We start from the raw sequence: 27,449 nt of genomic DNA on the forward strand, positions 1-27,449 counted from the left end.
CTTTCTGGCGATGAGAAGGCTCCTTGTGCTGTGCATGTAGGTTTCACTACCTTCACATACACATGTTCTGGTAATTTAGGTAGGCAGACCAGGGGTAACCACATTTCGTTCCTGAACTATATGTGGACCAATGAATGTCTGGAATGAACGACAGCACACCAGGCATTTCTCTCCATCTGGCTCAATTTGTGCAAGCAGCAGGTGGTACTGGTCCCCTTCCGCCACCAAATAATCCTGCAGTGTTGCAGGCTACTTTTATCTTGGACTACAGAGTACAGTGTCAAAATATCAGTGCAATCCTCCAAATGTTACCGCAGAAAACTGGGGATACTTTTGAGTAGGACACTGTACTACAAGATAAATGAAACATGTGTTAAAGCATAAAAGTTATTTAATTATAACAATAAATACATATAATTATGTTCAAGTCATATAACAGTTCTCATCAGTGATGGAAAATGCATAAATATTTGAACAATTCACAAAGAATAATGACTAAATATTCATACAATACCTGTATAAAGTCAAAAAGCGTATCTCATTTTTGATATATACTCAGAAAAAAATCTTTAAATATGTATCTAAACTATTAAGTTTTAAAAGCAGTCTCAAATGTCTGACTCTGAAACAGCAAACATTTATAAAATTGTGACTGAAATATACAAATATAATCCTCATAAAAAACTTTACATATAAATATCAACTGTTATTGTACAGGCACTTACAAAAAGTATTACAAGTTTATAAAAAAAATTACATTGGAATCTCAATTATACATTTTTTTTCAGGAGACAGGCTAAATAACTTATAATGCGCGAAAATGTGTAATCTGAAAATTTATTACATCATGCTTTACCGGGACCAGAAGAGCATGAACACGTAAAATCAGGGTTCCAATGTATATAATACAGTGTGTTAAACTAACCTCACGCCCTCCTTGAAACTACAGTTGAAAGTCTTCGCTTATTCTAGAAATGCTGTTGTATAAAAAAACCTTTATACTTATACAACCAATCTGTAATGCTACATGTAAATTGAACATGTCCAGCATGGTCATCATGAAAAACTAATACTCTTGCTTTTGATTATGGTAAATGTATAATCTAGAGATATGAGGAAAAGTTTGTAACATTCATTAAATCACCATGCTATTTCGCAAATGTTAAAAAATGCTTTCTACAATACACTTTGTAAATTTAATTAATTTCAAAGAAACGTGAAAGTTCATGGTGCATAAAAAAGAGCCATAAACATTTGCTATAAAAAGTTTTTACACATTTTTTTTTCCTCTTCTATAGAAACTACAACTATAGTTATTTCACATAGTTTTTCTACCTCTTATGTTAATCACTCACAGCTATGTAGATGAATGACGAACTGATGAAATACGAGGGTGGATCATTAAGTATCGCACAACAATTTTTTTCCATGATGTTATTGTGGCTGGGACATTGACATTTTACAGACATATAGTTTGAAGTTAACGCTAGAGACGTCATTTGTTCAGCACATCTCCAGATAGTGCACATTCTTTCAAGGAGCCTGTGTGAACCTTGTTGACTCATCATGTTTCGGGCAACCGGTAACAGCTGAAACGGAACGGAATGTTACAGCCATTGAGCAGGCAATTCTCAAAGACTGGCGGATCCATCTGAGAACCTTATCAGAGTGGTTCAACATTTCTTACGGTACAGTATGCGATATTCCTAGGTTGCCAATGCTTCAATTCTGATGAAGAAGTGCAATCGGTTGTGTGCAGATGGATATATTCCCTAATGACAGAGTTCTATGAACAGGGTATATTGAAACTAGTGCCAAGATGGGAAAAATGTGTTGAAAGACTTGGCTCCTATGTCGAAAAGTAGCTAAAAGATGTGGTTTCATAGTGTATAATTTATGTTGTCTTACCTATTAAACTTCTTTCTTTAAAAAAAATGTTGTGCGATACTTAATGATCTACCCTCGTAGTTCAAGAAACAAACTCGATGTATATTCATGCTTTAACCTTTTGCTGCCCAAGGCCTTTTTCACAAGTAAGCCTCTATTGGCCGAGCCAATTTTGAGCAAAATGCAGAGTTTCAATTAAATGAGTGTAGATCGGAGGCTAATTGCCCTAGAGAGATGAGTGATATACCGTTGTACGCGGAATGAACCAGAGATTTAGACTATATGAAATTTTTGCAAATTCGGCATATATGTGGGAGGGGGCTAACTCTCAAAATTCCTAAATTTCGGGAAATAAAATTTTGTTCCCCCATCCTCCCCTCAAGCAAAAAGTACATGACAGTGTCGACATGCACATGGAAATGATCGCTAACATGTAAGGAACACAAAAATATTTGCATTATTATCATATGACCAATGTAACTTGAGTTATACCCCCAAAATGAATTGTCGGCACGCCACTGATTCAAGCTTCAAAATGCAGCGGTACCTTGAAATGACTTTAGCTCAGAGACTATTTGCCCTGGAGATATGAACGATATACCGTTGAACGCAGAATGAATCACAGATTCAGACAATATATAATTATGCACATTCGGCTCACATATGGAGGGGGAAAGGGGGGAAATCCCCTGAATTTTTTTTTTAAAATGGGGTTTCTCCCCCCCCCCGAAAAAAAGGATATGAAAAGTTCAAAATGCACATTGAAATTATCGCTGGCATGTAAGAAACAGAAAAATATTTGCATCATTGCCGTATGACCAATGTAACGCAAGCTGTACCCCTGAAACGAAAGGCTTGTACGCCACTGTCTCAAGCTTCGGAATTGAGCGAAATGCAGTTACATTGAATTGACTACAGCTCAGAGACTATTTGCCCTGGAGATATGAACATTCTATTTTTAGACAATGCTTTGTGACCTCTGCTCAACATTGTGGAACACTTGTGCTCACAAACAAAGGTTTCCTTCAGCGCACTTCGAATTCCCATTCTCACAACGCAGATTCAACAACCAGTTTTCCCCCTCCCCCCCTGCTTCCGCCCTCACGGAAAACTTTCATTTTGACATCGGATACTTATAAACAAGCTTCCTTCGAACGCAGATAGCAGGAGGACGTGAAAAGCATTGCTTTAGAACAACAAAGTCGGTCTTCCTTTGTCGGCAAAAATTTTACGTTGAAAAGAGCCGCAAAAGAGAAGTACCTTTTCCCGCCTTTTCCCCTCCATTTTCATGAAGACAAAAAAAACGCAAAAAACCATTTCTGTTAAATACATGTGTTGTATTTAACAGAAATGTGTTAGGAACAATATAAAAAAATAAAATCAAAATTCTAGCCAAAAATAGAAAAGTTATAACGTAAAAACTACGAACTTGACACAGCGTCTTATTCGAGACGCTTGGTTCCGTGAGGGTTACTTTTGGGTATCTCGTTCGAGATGCTTGGGCAGCAAAAGGTTAACCAGGGTTCAAACATGGGATCTTTGTGACACATTATTTTGACCACTCTGCCACAGAGGGCTATATTTCAGTATGCAATTTAAGGAGTATTCTAATGCCCTTTGCTCTTCTTAAAAAATGAATGCAAGGAATTTTTCCTTAGAAAATCTTGATTTCTACACATTATTTCCTCTGAAATGGTTGTTTTTGTATTTCTGGAATAAAAATGATTATATCCAAGAAATGTATAATGTCCCCCTTCGCCCCAAAATAAACCCTTTGAGAATTAAGCACTTTTGTTCCAGACTTGAAATGGGGATATCATTTTTTCCACAGTTGTACAGTCACTGACACTTCTGGGTTGTAATGATCCTATTGAAAGCCAATGGGATTGTTACTGTTACCTTTAGGTTGTTTGCCAGCCTAACAGCTTGGCTATGAGAGGAGTTTTAAATGTGAGAAGGGGGTAAAGGGGTGAGTATACATTTGAGCTGGATTTGAACAACACTGATACTTAAATTACTAGTGTCATCACTGTACCTGACCTGGTCCGTCGGAGCTGTGTCGTCTGTTGGCAGTGTGTTTGCATGAACACACTTCATGAGTTGAACCACTAAACCCAACCACTCACCTTGCTCACTCTCTTTAAGACTCCCTCTGCGACCTCTCGTCACCCGGGAGCTGGCTGGCATTTTTGTGATGACATAACATTTTATTTCCGTTTCGTGACATTACAACCCACGTGTTACCCAGGTTTCAACATGACTTCGTAGTGAGTTATGCAAACCAGTAGATATTATTAATATATCTGCACTCTAATGAAGTATGGAAAAAATTGATCCTATGAAAAATTACAAGTTAATCTCAATTATAAATTATATTATAATGCAGGAAACAATTACTGTATAACATATTGTGAATGGAAAAGTTACATGCCAGAGTTTGTTTTTTTAAGTCCACTTTATGCACAGAAAGGAACTGGATCTACGTGAGATATCACATGCAGGAGAACGTAGGAATCAGAACTATAAAATTAGGGTTATGTTGTACTAATTTCGTATGATTGAATAGATCGTAGTGATTAGCCAGATGTGGCAGAAATGACGTGTTAAATACTGAATAGACTATACAGCTTGCCATAAACAATGGCTAAAGAGTGGAGGCCATGCAACTGAAAGCGAATCCCCTGTACTGAAGCTGTTTCTAGCGAAGACATGGCAAAAGGGATTCTGGCAATGCCATTGGTCTGTCTCTCAGTGTTTCTCTGGCCTGCGTGACCATCGTATGTGGCAAGCTGTATACCATACTGAAACTGCAATTACATATTTTGATTATTTCTAGACAATTACAACAAAATTGATATTGTACATTCAGAAAACTGCCAAAAAGCACAAAATTATGATTTTTCAACCATTACCTACAAAATTTTAAACACTGTTTATAAAGAGTAAAAAATGTTCAATACTACAAGAACCAAGCACCTTATTTAATATTTCCTTATCCTTGAACCGTTCTTAATACCTCAAAATTATCAACACTTAAACCATAAAGTAAGATGCAATGTAATACCATGATAATACTTGACATAAATAAGCTGTATGAAGCAATTCATTACTATACTGATAAAGCTTTCCAGTCTTCGTTATGTATTAAATTATCAGGAAAAATGTGCTACTGTTACCAGCCTTGAAGTTCTGGAAGATTCTTGTAGAGTTCCAACGAGGCTGGGTTTGCAAGAGCTCCCTGGTTTCTAACTGTCTGCCCCTCTATTACCTGTCGTACAGCAACCTCTACCTTCTTTCCATTAATAGTGTACTAAATGTGAAAATAAGAAATGTGTTAGGAAATGAAGATATTTGGATGGCACACATTTCATTATTGATATTAATGGAACTTTAAATAAATCGTCTGGCAATTTAAATAGAGCTGTTTCACTGAAATAATTCATAATTAATGACAATATTTATTTGAATCACCTACGATCAAAATGTTCTCTGAGGTCTGTCCAAAAATAACCTTAATTTTTTCAAAATTATTTTGTGAGTATTTTTATACAGCTTAATCAGATTTTCCCCTTTCAAAATAGTTCCCTCCATTGTTAATACACGGATCCAAACATTTTTCACTGTTGGAATGCATTCTGGTACAAATTTTGTGGAATAGTGTGCATATCCCTTGGCAAATTTTCTTAAATCTCTTTCATCATCTGGTTCGATTCCTGGTGGAGGCACATAGTGGTTTACATTCCACTTTAAACTGTAGGTCCAGTCCCGATTAGCCTCACTGTGCATAAAATGGACTTAAAAATGCCAAATCAACCAAATCTTTCATCATTTGGAAATGTCATTCTTTCAGGACAGACTTCATCCTCAGAAACAGACAGAAGTGTATGGTACAAAATCAGGAGTAGAACATGTCACTTCCATGGCACAGCATCCACATTTTACTTGCCCATGCTGTAAATAGCTGGAATCCTTGCAGACTGGAAATGAAACCAACATAAGAGTGAAACGGCAAATGGAGAATTCATATTTTGTACATTACGAATTACTCACTCTTATTAAACAATAAAATTTCATAAAAAATCATTTACTTACGATATGTGAGTATGCTTTGTTGGTGAAAGCGACGCCTCTTCCTCAGACTTCCTTCTAGGCATATATCAAAGACCAACGGGTACTTACACGGAAGACCGAGGAGAGTGTAGTTTTACTTTTATACGTTTTCGGGGGTTTTTAAGGGCATGGAATAATGCATCAAGTTTTAACAATTTTTTTTTTAACATTTTATCCTGTTACCCTATTCCTTGCTTGACGTACTTGATGTGGCATGGAGGTTTGATACGTGCCTAGAAAGAAGCCTGAGAAAGGGAGCAGTAAGACTCCCGAAACATCGCTTTCACCAACGAAGCATACTCACATATCGTAAGTAAATGATGATTTATATTTTTTATGAAATTTTATTGTTTAAATGGAGAATGGAGAATTAGGTCTAGCAAGACCTAACCATCAAAAGGAGGGGCAACAAATTCACCACCACGGTCTACAGAACACTAGGGTCAGGAAACCAATACATCCACTCCCTTTCCAATCACCCACCCAAACATGAAGCTAATGTATTGCTTAACTTCTACCGAAGAGCTTTCTCGCACTGCTCAAGTGAAGAGGATTTGAAGGAAGAAGTTACCATGGTTACAGACATAGGACTTCAAAATGGATACGCAATACATCAACTCTTTACATGGTGTGGCAAAGCCGAACTGCAGGTGCGACAACCTAACCAACACCACCCAGCCAGCAAAAATAAAACAAAATGGATTGCCTTCCCTTACCACCAGACTACATCCAACCGGCTAGCCAAGATGCTGAAACAGTATGACATCAAACTTGCACACAAACCAGTGAACAAAATAGCTAGCGCCCTAAGCAAACACAAGAGATCTTTATCTTTCCTTTCACCACTTGACAACCCGGGAGTATATGATGCCCAGTGTGAGTACAAATCACATTAGATTGGCAGATCCATCAACGAACATATATAACAGCACTTATCCGATGCAAAAAAAATCCCAACCCACTACCGGACTAGCAAAGCACCTCAAGTTTAACAAACACAGGATCCAAAATGTTTCAGTTAGTCATACAGCGCACACAATGATTGACACAAAGATCAAACAGACACACGCAATTATGCACTTTCCGCACAAGCTGAATATCGACAGTGGTCAGGCACATCATGTTTGGCTCCCGCTTTTGCAACAACTCAAACATATCACACGCAGCAGATGAACTGGTTACACCAGCGCCCCTAGCGGAAACAACAGGGACCGGAAGTCAACCCAACAGTGAAGCATCAAGTTTCCCAAGTGGATGGTGGCAGAGGCCACCGAAATGAATCGAACATTTACAAGTAAGTTCCATGGAAATAATTTTAGCACTCACATACATATTCTAATTATCAACCGTGTTTTTTATTCCCTTAAACATGAATATAAGTTTATATCCATAAAAAGAACAAATGAAATTTTGCACTAAATTATAAGCTACAGGGTGCGGCACGTAAAACCAGACCGCTGTAATCCCGATGTAATTGCTTTGCTAATGAACATGTAAAACATCTAAATGAACATGTCAACAGAAGATGGTGTTGCATGAGTTACTAATTCTGTTTCTCACCAACAGGTGGCTTGTGAACCCATGGTCGAGTGAAAGCAGTTGAGAATCAGGCCTTGTTGGGTGAAGCCTTGATAATGCCGTATTTGATTCCTGAGCGTGTTGCAATTGTTGAAGCTTTTGTGCGCACCGGACCCTTTGTGTAAACAAGGAAGTTGTTTCAGGAGAAATTTCCAGGACGTCCTGTCCCAGCAAAACGCACAATACAGGATTTGATTGGGAAATGGAGGCATACAGGATCTGTTACAAATGCTCCCAGGGACAGACGACCATCTGTCTGCACACCTGAATTACGGAGGCAGGTGCAGAACATAATGGCGAGAAGTCCTCGTAAATCAACGAGGAAATTAAGTCAACAGGTTCCAGCTAGTGAGTGAAGTTGTAGACGTGTGTTAAGGGCGCTGAAGTTAAAACCTTACCGGATAAGTGTAGTGCAACAACTGAGGGAGCTTGACCCGGGGAAGAGGGTGGATTTTTGTTCATGGCTATTGACGAATGTTGCCAGTGGTGTTTTGGATCCATTGATGCTCATCATGAGTGACGAGGCGTGGTTTCACCTGTCGGGATACGTAAATTCCCAAAATAATCGCTATTGGTCATCACAGAATCCACGAGCAGCCATTGCATGACGAAAAGATTGGTGTTTGGTGTGCCATTTCCGCACAATGCGTTATCGGGCCCATATTTTTTGAAACCCCAGTAGACAGTAACGTGTATTTGGGAATTCTGGAAGAGTTTTATGAACAATTGACAGAAGAGGAGCGTCAGTTCTGTTACTTTCAGCAGGACGGATCAACAAGCCACACATCAAATGCTTCACTATCCCGTGTGCATGAAATGTTTACTCCAGAGAGGACAATTAGCAAATGCCTGTGGCCTCCTCGGTCACCCGACTTTTCAACTTGTTACTTTTACTTGTGGGGAATGATAAACGGGAAAGTATTCGAAACAAATCCACATACAATTGAAGAACTCAAGACCTCCATCCACAATATCATGAACAGCATCACCACTCAAGAATTAACAAAGGTGTACATGAATCTCCTGAAACGTGCTCAGACGTGTGTTGAAGTGGGTGGAGGACACTTTCAGCATCTATTGTGAAGGTGAGAAATCTTAACATACAACATTAAATTTCATTTGGTGTATTGCTTTTGTTTGATTTCGTTTTAATTTCACTTAATCATTCAAATTGTTCATCTAATGATATCTTATGAAGGGACGGGCTGGTTTTAAGTGCCGCACCCTGTATTTACAGATACATCAGATTTTTACCTTTACCAATACACCAATATATGTGTATTAGTTTATACCGATTGAGTATCAATTAGTCTATCCCATTGCTAACGAAACTATAAAATGACAATAACATCATCATAAGAAAAGATACAAAATTATTTGTAGACAACAGACTATCAAGTTCTAAAAATTCTGTAATTCTAATTGTACACTTACAGGTATATCTTTTGTCTCCAATATCAGGGATGGCACATGTCTCGAAGAGAGCTGTTTCCGTATGGCCGACTTAATCTCCTTCACTATAGAATCAGCAAGATTATTACCATTTCTCAGTTTTAAGAAAAGTATTACCCGCTCCTCCAGATCTTTATTTCTTTGTGGAACGCACAAACTGTCCTGGATCTCAGGAAATGATTCAACTGTAATGAATGAAGAAATCATTTTATCACGAAAAATAAGAAGTTAGATAACATTTTTATGTATTGGCTTTCAATAATGTATTGCATTTAAGGTTGAGTTGATACCGATGTATCAGTATCGGCCTATACCAGCAGTATCGGAAAGTGTCAGTGAGAATTAATTTGCTGATACCTTTCCAACATTTTGCTCTTCTGCGGAGTATGGAGAAATGCAATGCAAAATTCGAAATATCCATTCATTTTGAACCAGAATTGTGTGCAAAAATGAATTTTGTATTTATACGAGGGCTGATAAACAAAAAGTGAGACTCATTTTTCTGCACAGCATTCTGTATTGTTGTGTGTTTGTAATGTGCGTATTGGACAAGAGTGGCCAAGATGGCAGCATGATCAGATCCTTTGTCTGACAGCAACATTCTTTGTTCTATGCACTAATATTAACAGAAGGAAAACAAGTAAGCACAGTATGGAAATCGCCAGGGTCTCCAACACCGAAAAAGGCGAAAGTTGTTCCATCTGCAGGTAAAGTGATGGTGATCGCTTTCTTTGAATCTAAGGGAATGGTGTACCAGCACGCAGTTACAGCAGAATACTACATGTCAGTGTTTGCGACACTGAGGAGGCAACAAAACGACCACAACCTCATCGGAATGGGTGTCGACTTCATCATGATAATGCAGACTTCATGTGGCAAATCATGTCATGGAATATTTGGCAGAATTCAACATCACATGTGTACCACATCTCCCTTATATCCTCAGACCTAGTCTCCTTTGACTTTTTTTGTTCCCTGCACACACGTCAAAGCTACGGGGCCATCGTTTGCCAGACTCTCAAGCAGTGCTGAAGAAATGTGAGGCGATTCTCAAGGATCTCACAAAGAATGGCTTACATCATGCATTTACGGACTGGCAGAAACGTTGTCATAAGTTCATTCACGTTGGGAGGGACTACTTTGAAAAATATCATCCACCAGAGTACTAAACATCCGTAATAAATAAATAAAGTTATAATAATATCTCTTTGTTGATCAGCCCTTGTATAACATGTATTTATGTTCTGATTCATGAATATTTCAAAGCAAATATTCGTGAACATTTCAAAGCAAAATTCTAGTAAATTAATGAATAAAATTGGAGTGGAATTCTTACTTACTAATCATTTTCATGTATTCATATTGATCATGGTGGAAATTGGTATAGATATCGGCTCAGAGCTAATTACTTTACAATGATTTTACTCGCATTTGTTATAAAGGTTTTAAAAGTCTGAGATATATACTTGGCTGAATTTTATCAATATAGAGAAGCAGGATTTATGGTAGGGATGTGCCGAAGTCGATTACAGATGTATGAAAATCGGCCGAAATTGACACATCGGCATTGGTATTGGCAAAAATCCGATATTTAAACCGGTACAGATTATACTAGAGTTTTTACCTTCTAATAAGTTTTATATTCTAGTTTTGTAAGATTTATTGAAAATTTGGTTATGATTCGTCATTATTGTAGAGTTTTTGTAATAAAATTATTGCAAACGCATTCAGAGGATGAATCTAACTATAAATCGGAAATAAACAGTACATTGCTGAACCAGGATCTGCTGTTGTATTGGAAATTCAAAAATGAATATTCAAACCTGAAGCAAGTCCTGAGAAAATACTTGGGCATACCTGCTGCATCAGTATTCAGTGATTGAGTGTTCAGTGTTGCTGAACAGATTTGCGATAAGAGAAGAAGTAGGTTACTTCCTGAAGTGCTTCCAAATCTCGTGTTTCTGAAGTTGAATCTGGCAGAACAGGAATTTATTTTGCATTTCAAAGAACTGCTTGTGTACTAATGTTTAATCTCTTGAGAATCCATGTTCTTCTTAAAGGTTCACATAACATTTTGTAGATGCAAATGTACATTCGTATCTCTTGAGAATATATATGTATATACATATGATATGCAATAGAAATGTACATAGCAAATTTATTTTTGTCATGCTGAAAATAACATCCCATTTACGTTTTAATAATCTTATGTATTGGAATCGGTTAAATATCGGCATCGGTATTGGTTCCAAAAATTATCGGTGAGTACATCGGCATTGGTAAATTTTCAGCTTCGTCACATTCCTAGTTTATGGCTTTAGTCTAGTTGTAGGATACTGTAATATCCATATTATTTCACATCTGAAGAACACCCACTTAAGAATGAAAATAATCTGTCTGTGCATTAAATCATTGTGCACATGGAACACCACATCATTCAATTCATCACCAACAATCAATCATAGCAACAAACAACAATTTTACCTATATTGTAAATCTCCGAGCTTCCAAATCGAACTCCGCTAGGATTTAAAGTTCCGTCGCTTCTTCCCAGCATAACAATACCACCAGTCTTTGGGTTGATTATGCAGTAGTCTCCGTGGGTCCATACCCCTGGATGTTTGTCAAAGTATGCCCTTCTGTAGAGAACTCCATCTGGGTCATTCCAGAAGTAAATAGGCATGCTCGGAAAAGGTTTCGTGCAGACCAGCTCTCCACTCTGTCCAAACACTGGTTTCCCTGTGGAAATATTGGTGAACAAGTCAGCTTTAAAAACAATACACACTTGGTAATGAGTTGCAAAATATGGCATTACAAATCTTTGAACTCTCAACTGAAACTACAAGTGAAAAAGATACTTGCAATTGGCAAGAACACCAGTTTTTTATATTAAAGGTAATGCACAACTTACATCCTGTATTAATTCATATTGATACTGATATATAATTGACATCATTATGTTAATTTTAAGTAGATTCAAAGGGAAGGAAGTGCATTTTCAAACCACAATATTGTCGCGAAATAATGTAAAAGTATATGTCGAACATGCAATTTGTGGTTCATTTAAGGGCATGAGGAAAAGTTTCCGCGAGGCTCTTCCCTCTACGGCACTGTTGCCAACTTAGCTCTTTTGGAGCCAGGTCTGGCTCTTTCATGCATCATTTACCTTTGAACTGGGGCACCTGCTCCCTTGACCCACTATGATGTGATCACTGGCTCATACAGGCAACATAAGTATACATTTTGTATGTGACATGACAGTTACGTATATTGGCTGCGTTGCCCCACCCCCTTTTATCTCCCCAGCTACTTTTTTATAGCGCCATGGCTGACATGAAGATGACATAATATTATTATCTGCAAACCCTTTATTTTCGATTTCATACAACCATCAGTAGATTATTGAAATGGGTGATGCCACTGGATCTAGATGGTGAAAACTAAGCATCACTTTAAAGTTAACGGTAATAGCAGTGCCCTTTGAAACCTAAAACTACTCTAGCAGGCACTTTATCCAGCCTTCGTAAATCTAGCTCCTTGAAAGTCAACTTTAGCTCTTTTATGTGCATCAGGTTTGGCAACACTGCCAGGATGGTCAATGGAGGCAAGGAGAAATGCATTACGCTTATGGGAGCATTATTTTATCTGTTCTCTTGGGAATATCAAACATCCAATGGCGTAGAAAATTACATGGACGGATAAAGGACACAAACCATTTTTTTGGTCATAAGAAAAGTCTTAAACTCCCATTTGATTAGCCGTAACTTGAATTTGAATTTTTGGGTACGTCAGCACTTACAGGCTATTTTGCACCTGTCATGCTATACGGGGTCCAGCCCCTAAACTGTAATGTCGTTAACTAAAATATTAAACATTCTGACTTCGGCTAAAAGCTGAAGCTGTAAAGAGGCACTCAGCACACATAAGAACAAAAAACAGATGCCAGAGCCTCATTAGTCTGCAAAATACAGTCCAGGGTGTACTATGTGGAAGTGATGTTGGCAATTTGGTGTCGTACGTGGAAGGATGACCCTTTACACCTTGCATAACTTGAAGTTGAAGTAGATTCCCCATAAGGAATACATGGGATTCTGTTTTCTTTTTTTTTAAGTAGCAGTGCTCATTTCGATGAGATTGAAATAAATGCACAACTGGTGGAAAACTGTCACTCTTCTCCTTAAGGAGTTTTCAGCCTGAGGTGACAAGCAGGCTGGGGGGAGGGGGGGGGAGGAGATGTGCAATGTAGGTTAGTTGGAAATAAACCTTCAGAATTAAATCCAACCTACCATACCAACACAGGCACACGTTACATACATGTACGTAACTAGGATAATAGGCAACATCATGTTGCCTCAGTCTGGTGATCATGTATGCACAGTGAATGCATATTTATAAACTGGAGGAGTCCCATTTTGTTTGTCAGTTGTCACTTGAGTCTCAAAGCTCTCCAAAATATGCTAGATAGATCATACTCTTATCTGCAAATGTTCAGAGATGATAAGAAAATGGCACAAGAAAACACACTAAAAGTCTAATGTTTTGTGGTATATCACCTGCAGGATAGAGGAAGAATGACAGAAAACGTTGAGCTTTTAATGTTGTCTTATGTTCTTTTTTAAATTAAATACCTGGATATCAACAGGTGTTTCTTTGCAGTATATTTGCCTAAAGAACACCTTTCTGAGACTAGATTTTTTCTGTGAACACACACTATGTGCTTTTAATCATGCATGGAACAGAGACAATGAAGGAGAGATGGAAGTAAGATGCAGATGAAAGTCTTAAGGTAGAGTACGTGAGATCACAAAAGACAAATATGTAGATGCAACAGATAGGGAAGCTGCAGGACAGAGCAAATCAGCCACAGTTCAGGTGGTTTGGACATACAGAGGATGGATACTGGGTGTCCACAAAGTTTCCCTACTCAGCCCTCTGGAGACCGTTCAAAGCAACGGATTACACTGAAAGTTGGTGTTGAAGCTATGAAGGCCATGGCCATGGGGAAGTGAATGCTGGAAAGAAAAGGAAAGGAAGAAAAGGAAAGAAAAGAACAGGAAGAAAAGAAAAAGAAAGAAAAGAAAAGGAAGAAAAGAAAAGAAGGAAAGGAAAAGAAAATGAAAAAAAAAAACAAAAAAAAAAACACCAGGTCAAAATGTGGCAATGAAATTTGGTGTGCAGTGAACATCCCAAAAACCGCTGATACTGCTGTATCAGCGTAAACTCACATTACTGGTTGTGTTACTTCAGCGTCACAGTTCAACCTGGTGGTATAAAAAATTAACTATTTTTTTTCATCAGAATTCATTTCCCCATAGTCACCATAACCTCTGTACACAGTTTAACCACAATCCATGGTTTCGACCAAGCACCACAGGGCTCTGAGTAGGATAAATTTAATTCTAAAGGCCACATTTGCACCTGGTGGTGAACACTTGAATGATTTTTTTTTCGTCAGCATTTGCATCCCTGTGGTGTCCATGTTCATAGTCTGTATGCCAAGTTTCAGTGCAAGCTGTTGCTTCGAACAGGCTCTGGGTAGGGCAACTTTATTTGTGGACAGTCAGTATACGAAGAGGGCAGGATTGGAATACAACAGAGACAGAGAGAGAGAAGTGGTGGAAGACCACAAGAATATGAAGAGGCTTGGCTTCTACACTAACCCAGCTAGACTAGGAATGGTGAAGGATACCCCCCCCCATTTCATAGCTGTGCAATAAACTTGGCAACACTACATCACATGCTCTGACATCACACTACTTAATCTCAAGGCCTCATGTCCGAGCAAGGAGAATCGCTCTACCTCTTGGTATCGGGTGGTCAAGCTACAAATACACTGGGGGAAATTCTGCTGCAGTTAAGTATTCTAACTAAACTATGAATTAATCAATAACCTAATCCACGTTAGTCTACTTATCGGCCATTATGGCTAATAATAACCTACTTAAAATTGGGGATTTAATTTCTTATTTTTAAAAATTAAACTTCCATAGCTTCTTTTTATGGCCGATAATGTTACGTGTGGTAATGAAAAAAATTAAGGATGTCCTATGACTATTCAAAATATACAGAGGGGAACACTCAATTTAGATGCCAAGTCAAGGTTATTTATCTAAATGTAAGTCATATTAGAAAACCAGTTATTACTAGTCACTTGTTACTGCTCTGGTTGTCATAAAACTGAAATTGAAAATAAATTGTACATTATAATTATTTACTGAGGTCTATTGCTCTTACTACAAGGTACATAGTTTTATGGCTCTAGGGAAAGGGGGGTCCAGTTCGACTATCCAGTGCATGGTAAGATTTTCGCACATAACTTGCTTCCCACATAACAGGCAAATTACATGGGGAAGTCATAAGTATGATGTTAAGATTTGTAAACCATTTAAGCAATTCAAAACGATGAGATGGCCCTTTTGTCTCTCAAAACAAAAACAAAAAAAAAACACCTAGTGCAACATACGAGGGGGTATCAAAAAGTTCGTGCAATCTCCTGGAAGGAAACAAACTAGAAATCCCCTCGGATATGTGTATTGTACAATGGACCTTCTAGGTTAAGCACACAAATTTTTGTCTGTTTTCGATGTTTACTGCTATCCTCTTTTTTTCAGGTGAATAAAGGAAGGTGTCATAATTGACAAAATTGAGGCATGGAGCATCATCAAATTCTTGCATCTCCAGGGGAAAGCAGCGAAGCGAATTTACGATGAGATGAAAGCAGTGTACGGGAAGGAAAGCCCATCCTATGAGATGGTTTCCAAGTGGAAACGACAGTTCCAAACCGGTCACATGGTAATCTCCGATGCCCCTAGGACAGGGAGACCGTCCTTCACAAATGATGCCACATTGATGGAGAAAGTGGAGAAGATGATAATGGAAGACGTGAGGATCGCCATTGAAAGTGTGATGGCTGTAATCGGTGTTCGTTATGGGTTCATCTGGAATATCATCCATCACCAGCTGCACCTTCATAAAGTGTCGGCACGGTGGGTGCCACGATTGCTCACCCCTTTCCAGAAGAGGACTAGAGAGGCACCAGCAGTAGAGATGTTAGGCCGCTGTGAGCTGGATGAAGAGGATTTTTTCAGCAGACTGGTTACAATGGACGAAAGCTGGATTTACCTTTATGACCCAGAAACAAAGAAGATGAGCAAGCAGTGGAAACTCAGCTCCTCAACCCCCCCCCCCCCAAAAGGCAAGAGTGCAAAGGTCAGCCGTTAAGGTGATACTGTCCGTTTTCTGGGACTGTCAGGGTCATCCTGACGGACTACCTGCCATAGGGTCACACAATCACAAGTGACTATTACTGTGATCTCCTAGCTTGGTTACGTGAAGAATTGAAGGTTAAAAGACGAGGAAAGCTCACAAAAGGAGTGCTGCTATTGGCAGACAACGCACCAGCCCATTCTGCCCATGCATCCATTTCGAGAACAGTTCAATTAGGATACGAAATTTTGCCCTACACTCCATATTCCCCACACCTGGCACCGAGTGACTACTTCCTCTTTCCGGAAATGAAGGGTCCACTCAAAGGATGCCATTTTGACACAAGGGATGATGTCATTTCTGAGATGGAACAGTGGATTCAGGCCCAAAATGCAGTGTTTTATAAAAATGGCTTACGTAAGGTGAAAGACCGCTGGCAGAAATGTGTCACGAAGCATGGCGACTATGGGGAGAAGGAGTAATACCACCATGATTTCGTACTTGTTTAAAGTTGTTTCCTTCCATATGATTGCACGAACTTTTTGATACCCCCTCGTACATAATATATATAAAATGAACACAATTAAATAAAAAGCTACCTTCACTCCAGCACTCCATTGCACATCCTAGATGGAAAGACTGCACCTCGCCCCTATGGACAGGAATATCCGTGTTCTGCCCCATGAAACAGGCTACAATATCAGATCCTCCTACAAAATATCACTATGCATGAAAGTGTGAAATGATAACAGTTTATCTTCCTAAAAGTAAACTATTTCATAGTCAGCTTCTAGAAACTTTCCTTTTTCATTTAATTACATCAGCATGTCATTAATTTATATTAGTTACATTGTTATTCTCTTGAGCCTGTGTAAATTTATGTTTATCTTGAGTGGAATATTATTTGGCCACCATCAGGCGTTTACTGAATGTATAGAGAAAAGGAAAAATAGAAATTATTAACCAACAAAATGATAAAACAAAAAAAAATTAGTGATTCCGATGGACTTGCTAATAATCTTTTGACATGATTGCAATGCTGTTAACCCTTATATGGCGAGAGTGTTTCAGTGGTAAGTTTAAAATTATGCAAGGTTTTAAATAAAAATTTATATCTTGGTAACTACGAATGCTAGAGTTACAAATTTTAGCTTGTTTTTAGTACAGATTAGGCTATTAGGCTACAAGCCTATGGTTGAAAAAAAATCATTTATTATGTAAGAACAACACAAAAGGAGAAAAATCTTTTATTATTATTATTATTATTATTATATGAAATTTGAACTTCATCAAGACCCCACGTAGGCAATAACGGTACGTGGAGATTCAAAACAGTATATGCGTATTGCCTGATATATGTTCCATTTTTGTGCCAAGAGCTGCACACTTGCTGATGATACATTTGGAGGGAAAAAAATTACAATGTACAAGTTGTGATTTTCTTGGGAGGGGCAATATTAACCCCCCTTCCCCAAATATAGCCAGAATTGAACTTCACTAATTACTAATAGGATGTCTCAAGGATCATGCAGCACTCAAAACATGTATCTCTGAACATTACTTGAGTCACAGTATGCTTCAAAAGTTGAAAAAAACCAAGTGTGACACAAATGTCACATCCCAGCATTTAAGGGTTAATGGGCAAGTTCTGCAAGTCAAGTGTGAGTTAACACATTAAATAAGTTATGGCAATTGGCTGTTCTTTCAAGTGCTTTCAGGTTTCGTGAAGATTGTATAGTTTGTTATGGCATTCATAAAGTTTAAGTTTGTGCAATGAATGAAGTTCGTTCTTACGTTAAACTCACCAACTGGGAGGATGATTTGTTTCATGAAATTCATCTGCTACTTGCAGATAATGTTCATCCATGGTTGCTTCGAGTTAAACCGTGCGAGAACGGAGCTCAGCATTTCCCGTGCGAGTCTTGCCTCGACCACCGAGCTGTTCATATCACAGACATTGAGAAAATTGGCAGTATTGCAGCGGAACTATATTCTGCATGCACGTTTGGGTCTACATGGGCTAAAAGTTGCTGCAAACTTAACTTGTCGCGGGACTTACTTTGCAAAATACAATGTAGGTAACTTGAACAGAAAATGATATGAAGCAATATGAACAAGATGAGTATGCCTTAACTGTTCTTAAAATGTGTTTGAAAGTTATTTCTGCCAGAAGCTATGATCTTCCACTGGTCACCACGTGGAAATTTTCCACAAACATTTCTGCCACTTTAGGCTTAGTGAGATGATGAGGATGAGAAGGAACACTCGCAAATAACACCAAGGCGGGACTTGAACTCTGGAACTTTGGTGGTGAGACCAAAATCCAACCACTTAATGTGCCAGGTCGCTGCTAACTTTTCAAAAACAAAACACTGTGACTGACTCTAGTGCATCCCTAAAGTAGGTGGCTAGAAAGTAATGCCCTATTGAAAAATACTTATAGCTTTTGCAAACAGCACCACATTTACATGGAACAAAATTTACTGTGATCTTTGAAGTGGTGGAACTTCATTGCTAATTTGAGCTATCTCCTCACAGTGACAAGTTGGCTACGGGATCTCTGATACATACTTGCAGAAGTGGTCATTCTTCAAAAATTTGCAGGTAATGCAGAATATATTTGTTTGAAGTGCTGCAGTCGTCAGTTAGGAATGGCAGTTTTCTGATGGCAAGCGAGGTCTGTGAACACCCTGGCACCATCTCTGCACCTGTACCATTGACTGGCACACAGCTGGCATCTGGGCACACTCACGCAATGTCCGACATCGGGTTATTACTGGCTGCTCTTGTCACCGTGAGGAGAAAGCACAAATTAGCAATTAAATTCTTCCACCTCAAAGATCACAACACATTTTGTTTCATCCAAATATAGTGCTATTTACAAAAGCTAAAAGTGTTTTTCGATACAGAGTTACTTTCCAGACAAACCTTAGGTAGAATAACTGGTTTCACTAGGTTGACATGGTCAGTTATTTTTGCCCAATTTGGTTGTTTCGTTATGACTTAAGGAACGTACCCCATGAGAAAAAAAAAACGTGCCATTTGGAATCATTACAAAAAACAAGGGTTTCGTTTTTACTTATAGAAGAATGGTACAACATGGTACTGTAGACAATAAGTTAGCAAACCTTCATGAACACTTAAAACTCCCAATCACAATATATTGCTAACCTGGACTTTTAACCACTGTGTTAATTGTAAAATACCAACGTTTTGGAGGCTGAATCTGCCTCCGTCTTCAGGGTAGTGAGTAGTCTGTTAAATCATATGGTGTCTATAAATGGTTGCCCTGGTGGATTATTCTCAGTGGCTAAGGCTTTACCTTGTCTGTCGGTCACAATAACCTCTATGTACATGAAGTTGCCAGGGAGGATTATCAGTGACCCAGGCTCCACTTCCTCAGGTGGACACGTCAAGACCTATTTTTGTATGTAGGTTGCCAGGGAGGATTATGTTGCAGTGGCCCAGGCTCCACCTTGTCAAAGGATTGATGCTGTTGCTGTAGGATATCAACCCCCACCCCCCCAAAAAATAATGCAAAAACTCTTATGTGCTACACTGATCCTCGTTTGTATGCTGACTGGCCAAAGCAGGGTTGGAGATGTATCTGTAAAGTGATGTAAATGGATAGATAATAAACCTTTTCGAGCAAGGCCTCATCTCCAGGAAGCTATCAACTCATGGCAAGCCATGGCACCTAGCAACCTGTTGAGTGAGATGAGTCAAGGCAAAATGGATAATAAACCTTTTCATGTTCCCACAAAAATAGGCAATAATTAGGCTGGAGAGTTCAATGAACTAACCGATCTGTAACTATGCACTGGTAATGATCAGTTTTTTATATTTTTAAAGTGATGTAAAGGTGGTTGTTGTGTAATGTATATGAATAATCTATAGAGACTGTCCGTGGGATCTTAGGTGTATGGAGAGATAGTGTCCGAATTGCGTGCTCTGGTCCTGTTGTTATTTATGATTTTTTAAGTTTGTATTTTGGTACAATTTTGATCACTATTTTTCAGTGTTTTTGTTGTGTTCTACGGTTAAATGTATGATATGTGGTTGCTTTTGTGTCGTGCTGCCATCTATTGTTTTTTGAAAAAGTTTCTGACTAATGGTGTCCATATTGGTCTGATCTCTAGGCTAGGTTGGCTGATCGGTTCAGTTGCTGCAGTCATACGTGATGTTTTCTTGAATTTTCTGTTGTAGCTATTTTCTTCCCTGTTTATTACCTGTGTTTTGTCCCATTGTATTCTGTGGCTGTTTTCCCAGGCGTGAGCCGCTAGCTTCAATCTTTCAAAGTATCCCAGCCTGAGGTTTGTTTTGTGTTCCCCCACCCTTGCTTCAAGTGTTCTGCATGTTTCACCAATATATTCTCTCCCGCATTCACATGGGATGCTGTAGATTACGTTTTTTGGTTTTATATCGGGTGTGTAGGGTTTAGTGTGGACGAGGTTGGATCGAAGGGTGTTCCTGGAGTGGAACGAAGATCTGATGATGTATTTCTTGGTTATTTTTAGGATTCTCTCGGATATGCCTTTTATCTATGGTGTGTGGATCGTGGCCAGTGGTTTTGCTTTTGGATGTGGGTCTGTTGTTGTTTCTTTTGTCCATATTATGGGGCTTATTATTTTGTGTGGATAGTTGTTGGTTATTTTCTTGTAGTTTACGGTTATTACAAGCATAAGAAAACAGTTTTTCTTTGTGACGTTTCAGGAGAACACACATATCATCGAAGAGAAACATTTGATTAAAAAGAGAAGGGTTTTAAAAAGATTAACGGGAAACACAGAGTTGAATGTCTGGGAAGCTTCGTTCATTGCAGAAGAACACTGGAATAAATTAAATAATGAAAATGGTAACGTAGATCCAGTATGGAGTTTTCTTTTTCACAAATGGAGTAAGCCACCATCTTTGAAATTTAATGTAACAGAAAACATCAAAAGACTTTGTGAAAACAATGATGAATTTGAATTGCCTGATGATATTTTGGATTCATAATTTAAAAAGTCTCAAATAAAAATACAACAGACTGCTTTTTTCACAGTTAAGTTGCTATATTACAACAATGTAACATTGACAACATTCATTATATAACGGATTCTTTTTGTTTAAAAATTACTAACCATTGTTATAACTGTATCTTTAGTCAAAATGAAAATAAATGTCTGATGAAAGGAGCGTGTGTTCTCCTGAAACGTCACAAAGAAAAACTGTTTTCTTATGCTTGTAATAACCGTAAACTACAAGAAAATAATTCTATAATGCAAGCAATGCGTACATACAAGAAAAACTAGTTGTTGGTTTTGAGATCTTTCATTTCATTGGTTAAGGTCCTGTTCGGTTTTACATATGGTTTTTGCTCGGTGCACAAGTTTTCTTACTATGCCGGATTTTATGGACTTGGCGTGGTTGGAGAGGAAGTTTAGATATTGCCCTGTATGGGTGGGTTTTCTGTACACTTTTGTGGAAAGAGTGTGGTCTTGCCTTGTAACGAGGACATATACGAAGGGTATAGTTCTGTTTTTTTCCACTTCCATGGTGAATTGAATAGTGGGTCTTAGGCTGTTTGTGTTCCCCATGTGACCAGACTACAAAGTGTAGTCCACGTATCTGAACGGTTTGAGGTCCGAGAATAATCCTCCAGGGCAACCATTTATAGACACAATATGATTTAACAGACTAATCGCTACCCTGAAGATGGAGGCAGATTCAGCCTCCGAAACATTGGTATTTTACAATTAACACAGTGGTTAAAAGTCCAAAAAAGTAAGAATGAATAAATCACCACTGATCAGCCACAAAAAAGAATTACTAACCTGATATTGAACCAAGTAGCAAGTCTCTCTTTATGTCGCTATAAACATATTCGTAGCTTCGTGGCTGAAGAGTTGAGCCAGTGGACAGAATCATTTGTAAGGACTCCAGTTTATGTTTCTCTCTGGGTCTGTATCCTTTGTCTTCCAGGACAGACAAATATTTTGCACTTGTTCCAAAGATTGTGATTCCTATTAGAAGAAAAGACAAGTTGTATATTAAGGGAGATTTCAGATTGACACAAGCAATACACTTGGAAACGAGCATTCGGAAATTTTGTACAGAAATTATATGGCAAGTTGCATGTGTTGCCCGGACTTGGCTATTTTCTCTGCAGCATGCATTATGCCACCTAGTTGGTTGTGCATGCATGATGAATACTTTATTATAGACTGAAGGTGGTAGCGACGCTTGTCACTTCGGTGTGAAACACTTATGTTGCTTTGGTTTGAAAGACCAGTAACATTTACCTGCTGATTGCAGAGAGAAATCCACATGATGCTTAATAATGCTGACCAGGGCAGTCTTTATTGTAGAACAAGTAGGGATGGACGATATCGGAAATTTGATATCACGGACGCGACATATCGCCAAGAAAATATCGTTACAGACGATATGATACGTTATTTTTTCCATATCGTGATATAGGCGATATACTCGCATCATCTCGACAATATATATTGCCAAATATCATGATGATATATCACTGACACGATATATATCACTAAAATATCATGATGATATATCGCCAACACGATACATATTGCCAAATAGAGTGACGATAAATTGCGGACACAATATATATCACCAAAATATCATGATGTTATATCACCGACATGATATATATCACCAAAATATCATGATAATATATCACAGACATGATATATTTCACCAAAAATATTGTGACGATATATCATCTAGTTGATATCGCCTGGACGATATTTTTTCACTATCCAGACGATGTATCACCCAACACTAATAACAACACACTATACACATAACATTTCCACCTTCTAACGGGGTTTTGGTTTGAATCTTTGCCTGAAGAAGACCCTGTTAGAGCGTGGAAATGTTATGTTTATGGTGTGTTGTTATACAACAAAGACTATTTGAATAATACTTACACATCATGCTGTTTACTTATTTGAATAATGTTTATGCATTATGCTGCGTGTTTGTAACATTTCAGAAAATCAAGAAACCTGCTGCATGTGAAAGGCAGTCTGCAATCCATTTCTTGAATGTAAGTAACGTGAAACTGGGTAAAATTTATTATGAACTTCATGAGGTGTACAGAGAAGATACAATGATTGTATGGAGATGGGTGATGATGATTCTCAGATTGGCTGACTATCTGTGGTGCATGCAGTTGAAAAGATTAGACAGAACACATGGTTTATTATTATGTCATTTTCCTTGCATTTCCACAATTTTCATGGTCACTTAATCATGAGCTTGTGCCTAATAAATTTCCGTTTCAGACATTGTGTGCAACAAGGTCAAAGAAGCCATTACAACACAGTGCGCATTGCAGGTAGCATCATTCTATGATGCAGGGATACAAAATCTAGAGCCTCACTACGACAAGTGCTTCTACAATGGCAGTGCTGATATGTAGTGTACAGTATGTACATAAATGACATAATATTGTTTTTCCATAGTAACCCATGGCATCTTACTTTCTGGGCAACCCTTGTACACTTCCAATAATGCAATGTATTTATAAGCATGGGTGGTGGCAGATTTATATCTGGCTGGAATTCCAAACTGTAACGAATTAGTGAATAATATAAATACCGTATATCTCTGGATGGAAGACGACCCCCTTTCTTCAACAAGGGATTACAGAAAAACTATTTTCAAAACCTACAAATGGTTACCTTATTACAAGTAACTGAAGGAGACAATAAAAGTACCGGTACACAAAAAATAAAATCAGATACAGACATCCCTTAGTCAGATACAGATCCCACTTAGTCCTCCTCAATGGAATGGTCCACAGAATCTGCAGTGTCACTGTCATTGTGATCTTGCTTTTCTTCCCATAGTAGATCGTCTTCACTCTTATCTAATGCATTTGCTACACAGCACTTCTTAAAGCCATTCACAATTGATGCACTGGATATGCATGTCAAGCAGTCTGGATCCATTCCGCAATTAGAGATACATCATATGCTACAAAAGCAAGACAACCCCATACTTCTGGGCACGAAATTGTTGCAAAAAACCTCGTCTTGGAATCAGAAATATACAGTACTAGAGAAAAGAAACACATCAGTCTCTAATTTCATTCTCAAATTGCAAACAATAACTGTATCAAGTAAAAATGATATGCTGTTAATGACTTCAGTATACATACCAATTTCATCCACTAAATCCCACAAGACACCCTCATGTGGATATAATGGGGACCCTTCGTACAGTACAATTGCACTTCCAATAGCTAAAGAGGACACCAACCAATTCCACATCATCCAACCTGTCTGCAAATATAACAACTTCATTTTAACACATCTATTTTACATCATTGTCCTGTAAGTTAGTAAAAAATACTATGTTCTAGGGATTCCTGTAAGTTAGTAAAAATACTATGTTGTAGGGATGTGCTGAAGACTGTTATAGATGTATGAAAATCAGCAGAAACTGACATACCGGCATCAGCAAAAATCCGATATTTAAACCAGTACAGATAATACTAGAGTTTTACCTTCTAATAAGTTTTATATTATAGTTTTGAGAGATTAATTGAAAATTTGATTATGATTCTTCATCACTGTTGAGTTTTTTTAATAAAATTATTGCTAATTCTCATTCAGAGGATCAACCTAGCTCAAAATCAAAAGAGAACAGTACATTGCTGAACCAACTATTCCACATGACCAGGATCCGCTGTTGTATTGGAAATTCAAAAACGAGTATTCAAACCTGAAGCAAGTGGTGAGAAAATACTTGGGCATACCTGCTACATCAGTATTGAGTGATTGAGTGTTCAGGGTTGCTGGACAGATTTGGGATAAGAGAAGAAGTGCTTCAAAAACTTGTGTTTCTGAAGTAGAATCTGCCAGCATTAAATTTACAACATTAAGTATAGGAATTCATTTTGCATTTCAAAGAACTGCTTGTGTACTAATGTTAAATCTCTTGAGAATATATATGAATGGCTTATTGCAGAAAGGGACCTGAGTCACTTTTGCACAATTCCGAGAAAAACAAGAAAAATCGTATAATATTGATAGTGTAAGAAAGAAATGTACCGTTGTTGGCTCAAATATTCAGCATAATGAATAGTTAATGCACCCGCCTGCAGTATGCTGCTAGAGACAGTGGAGATGAAAAAGTTGTCACTCTGGTACCTTTCTGCAATAAAAGTGGAAACTGTGAGAAATAAGACGAGAAATATCCTCTTCATTTTGTTAGTCTGTTCTTCAGACACCACACGTGTCTACCTGTGGCCTCACGAAACGAAACGCAAAATTTTCCTTAAAATACTTGTAGTCGAAACTGTATTTTATTCTGGACGTAGGGTATTTTTGTTTATGTTCATACGTCTTTTGAATTGACAGGTTTTCATGTAGGTATTTGATGTCTGCATAATCTCCACGTTTAGTTGGAAAAGACGCGATATGTCCATGCACTGCCTGTATATCCTCAGCCTTAATCATATTCCCACTTTTGCTCTGTCCGCGCATATGAGGTATTTTGCCCTCTAACAGTAACTTCCGCAAACGCCTTATTCTTTTCTCTTGACACATCATAAAGTCTGCAAAACGCCTCACAACAAACTTGTATTTTGCTACTTGCCAGTAGTACGTGGTACTTTAACGACTTTTCGTGTAACGCAGCATCTTCTTTGCGTGGACGATGTGTCTTAACATTTTCAACATGGATCATTCTCTGCAAATGTATATCCTGATCATCTTTACTTTGCATTCTATACAATATGTCAAAAATTGGACGTTGTTCGTCTTCGTTGAATTGCTCATAACATTTTTTTGGGCACTTTTTTTTTCCAGATGTCGAATTCCTTTCCTACGTTTTCTTGGACTGTCAACGCTCACGTCGCTAACACTACTCTCGTCCTGCATATCTGTAATACAAGCAACATAACATCTCACAACAGTTGCCACCGCTCTGCACTAACACACATCACCCTCTACAGACCACGGCTACAGACGCACCATTCTTACGGAAATCGCTCGTAACTTGTTTCAGAATTATTTTCCTGTAGTTTACGGTTATTACAAGCATAAGAAAACATAAAAAACTGTTTTCTTATGCTTGTAATAACCGTAAACTACAGGAAAATAATTCTATAATGCAAGCAATGCGTACATACAAGAAAAACTTGTTTCAGAGTTGCCAATTTTATTTTCCACACAGTTATTTCTCTTTCTCTGTGGAAAGGGACCAGTGTCCGTCGCTACAGAGTAGCTAAGTTTATTGCAGAAAAGGACCCGAGTCAGTGACTCAGGTACGTTTCTGCATTAAAGTACACTTTTCACTGTGCATTTTCTTGGCTATAGCCTCGTGTGACTGACGTCCTTTCTGCACTAAAAGATGCGTCTGTAACTAGGAAAATAAAAAATACCATTAACTCAGATTCCTCAAAAATGTGACTCAGGTCCCTTTCTGCAATAAGCCATTCATATGTATATACAATAGAAATGTACATAGCAAATTTAATTTTGTCATGCTGAAAATAAAATCCCATTTCTGTTCTTATGTATCGGAATCGGTTAAATATTCGCATCGGTATCGGTTCCAAAAATTATCGGTGAATACATCGGCATCGGTAAATTTTCAGCTTCGTCACATCCCTACTATGTTGTATAAATATTGGACAAACAAGATTTTAGAAGTAGGTCTAATTCATTTGCAGAGTCATCATAAGTTAAAAATCATGCATTTGCTAATAATTTTAATACCTAGTCTTACCATGAATACTGTCACAAAGTTTTAAGTAAATTGACACAAAATGCTGAGAGATATTGTAATATCCTAATAACATTACTGAAATGGATGCATGACAAATCAAAATCACAAATCATTATTCAAAATGGCCACATTTAGCACGCACACATTCCGTAAGTCTTTGTAGCCACGCATCAATTGAATGACAACACATTGACTGGAAAATGAGCAACTGCCTTCAAAAGAGACCGCTTTAAACTTTCAATATTGGGATATCTCTTATTGCAAGCCATCTCCTGAAGATTGGACCACAATTTGTAGTCCAAAGGGTATAGGTCCGGACTTGCAGAAGGCCAATCCGAAGTGGAAATTAAGTCTGGTACATTTGCCTCCAGCCACTGCTGTGTTGTTCGGGCCCCATATGTTGGGGCTGAATCCTGCTAGAAGCTCCAGTTCTGACCATGGAAGAGAGTGTTGTTGACATTCTTCAC

At 38.1% G+C, this 27,449-nt stretch overlaps 1 protein-coding gene across 2 annotated transcripts in view; it reads right to left on the reverse strand.

Annotated features, from left to right (window-relative positions):
- Positions 1-432: 432 nt before the first annotated feature.
- The window catches only part of LOC146002492 (acetoacetyl-CoA synthetase-like), a 39,369-nt gene continuing 12,352 nt past the window's right edge, over positions 433-27,449 (reverse strand). The window contains exons 7-13 of one of the 2 annotated variants that reach the window (XR_014443719.1): positions 24,407-24,530; positions 22,050-22,238; positions 16,833-16,943; positions 11,512-11,766; positions 9,010-9,212; positions 3,406-5,197; positions 433-2,005 (exon numbers count right to left, since the gene is read on the reverse strand). Coding sequence is in view for 1 of the 2 variants with exons in the window: in XM_083140373.1 (XP_082996499.1) it covers positions 5,060-5,197; positions 9,010-9,212; positions 11,512-11,766; positions 16,833-16,943; positions 22,050-22,238; positions 24,407-24,530 (1,020 nt within the window). In the remaining variant the exon portion in view is untranslated. Of the gene's footprint in view, positions 2,006-3,026; positions 5,198-9,009; positions 9,213-11,511; positions 11,767-16,832; positions 16,944-22,049; positions 22,239-24,406; positions 24,531-27,449 lie in introns of those variants that run through there. The other variant, XM_083140373.1, reaches the window with a different exon arrangement.

This window comes from Lepisma saccharinum, chromosome 18, assembly GCF_977018435.1.
Source record: "Lepisma saccharinum chromosome 18, izLepSacc3.1, whole genome shotgun sequence".
Lineage (NCBI taxonomy): Eukaryota > Metazoa > Arthropoda > Insecta > Zygentoma > Lepismatidae > Lepisma > Lepisma saccharinum.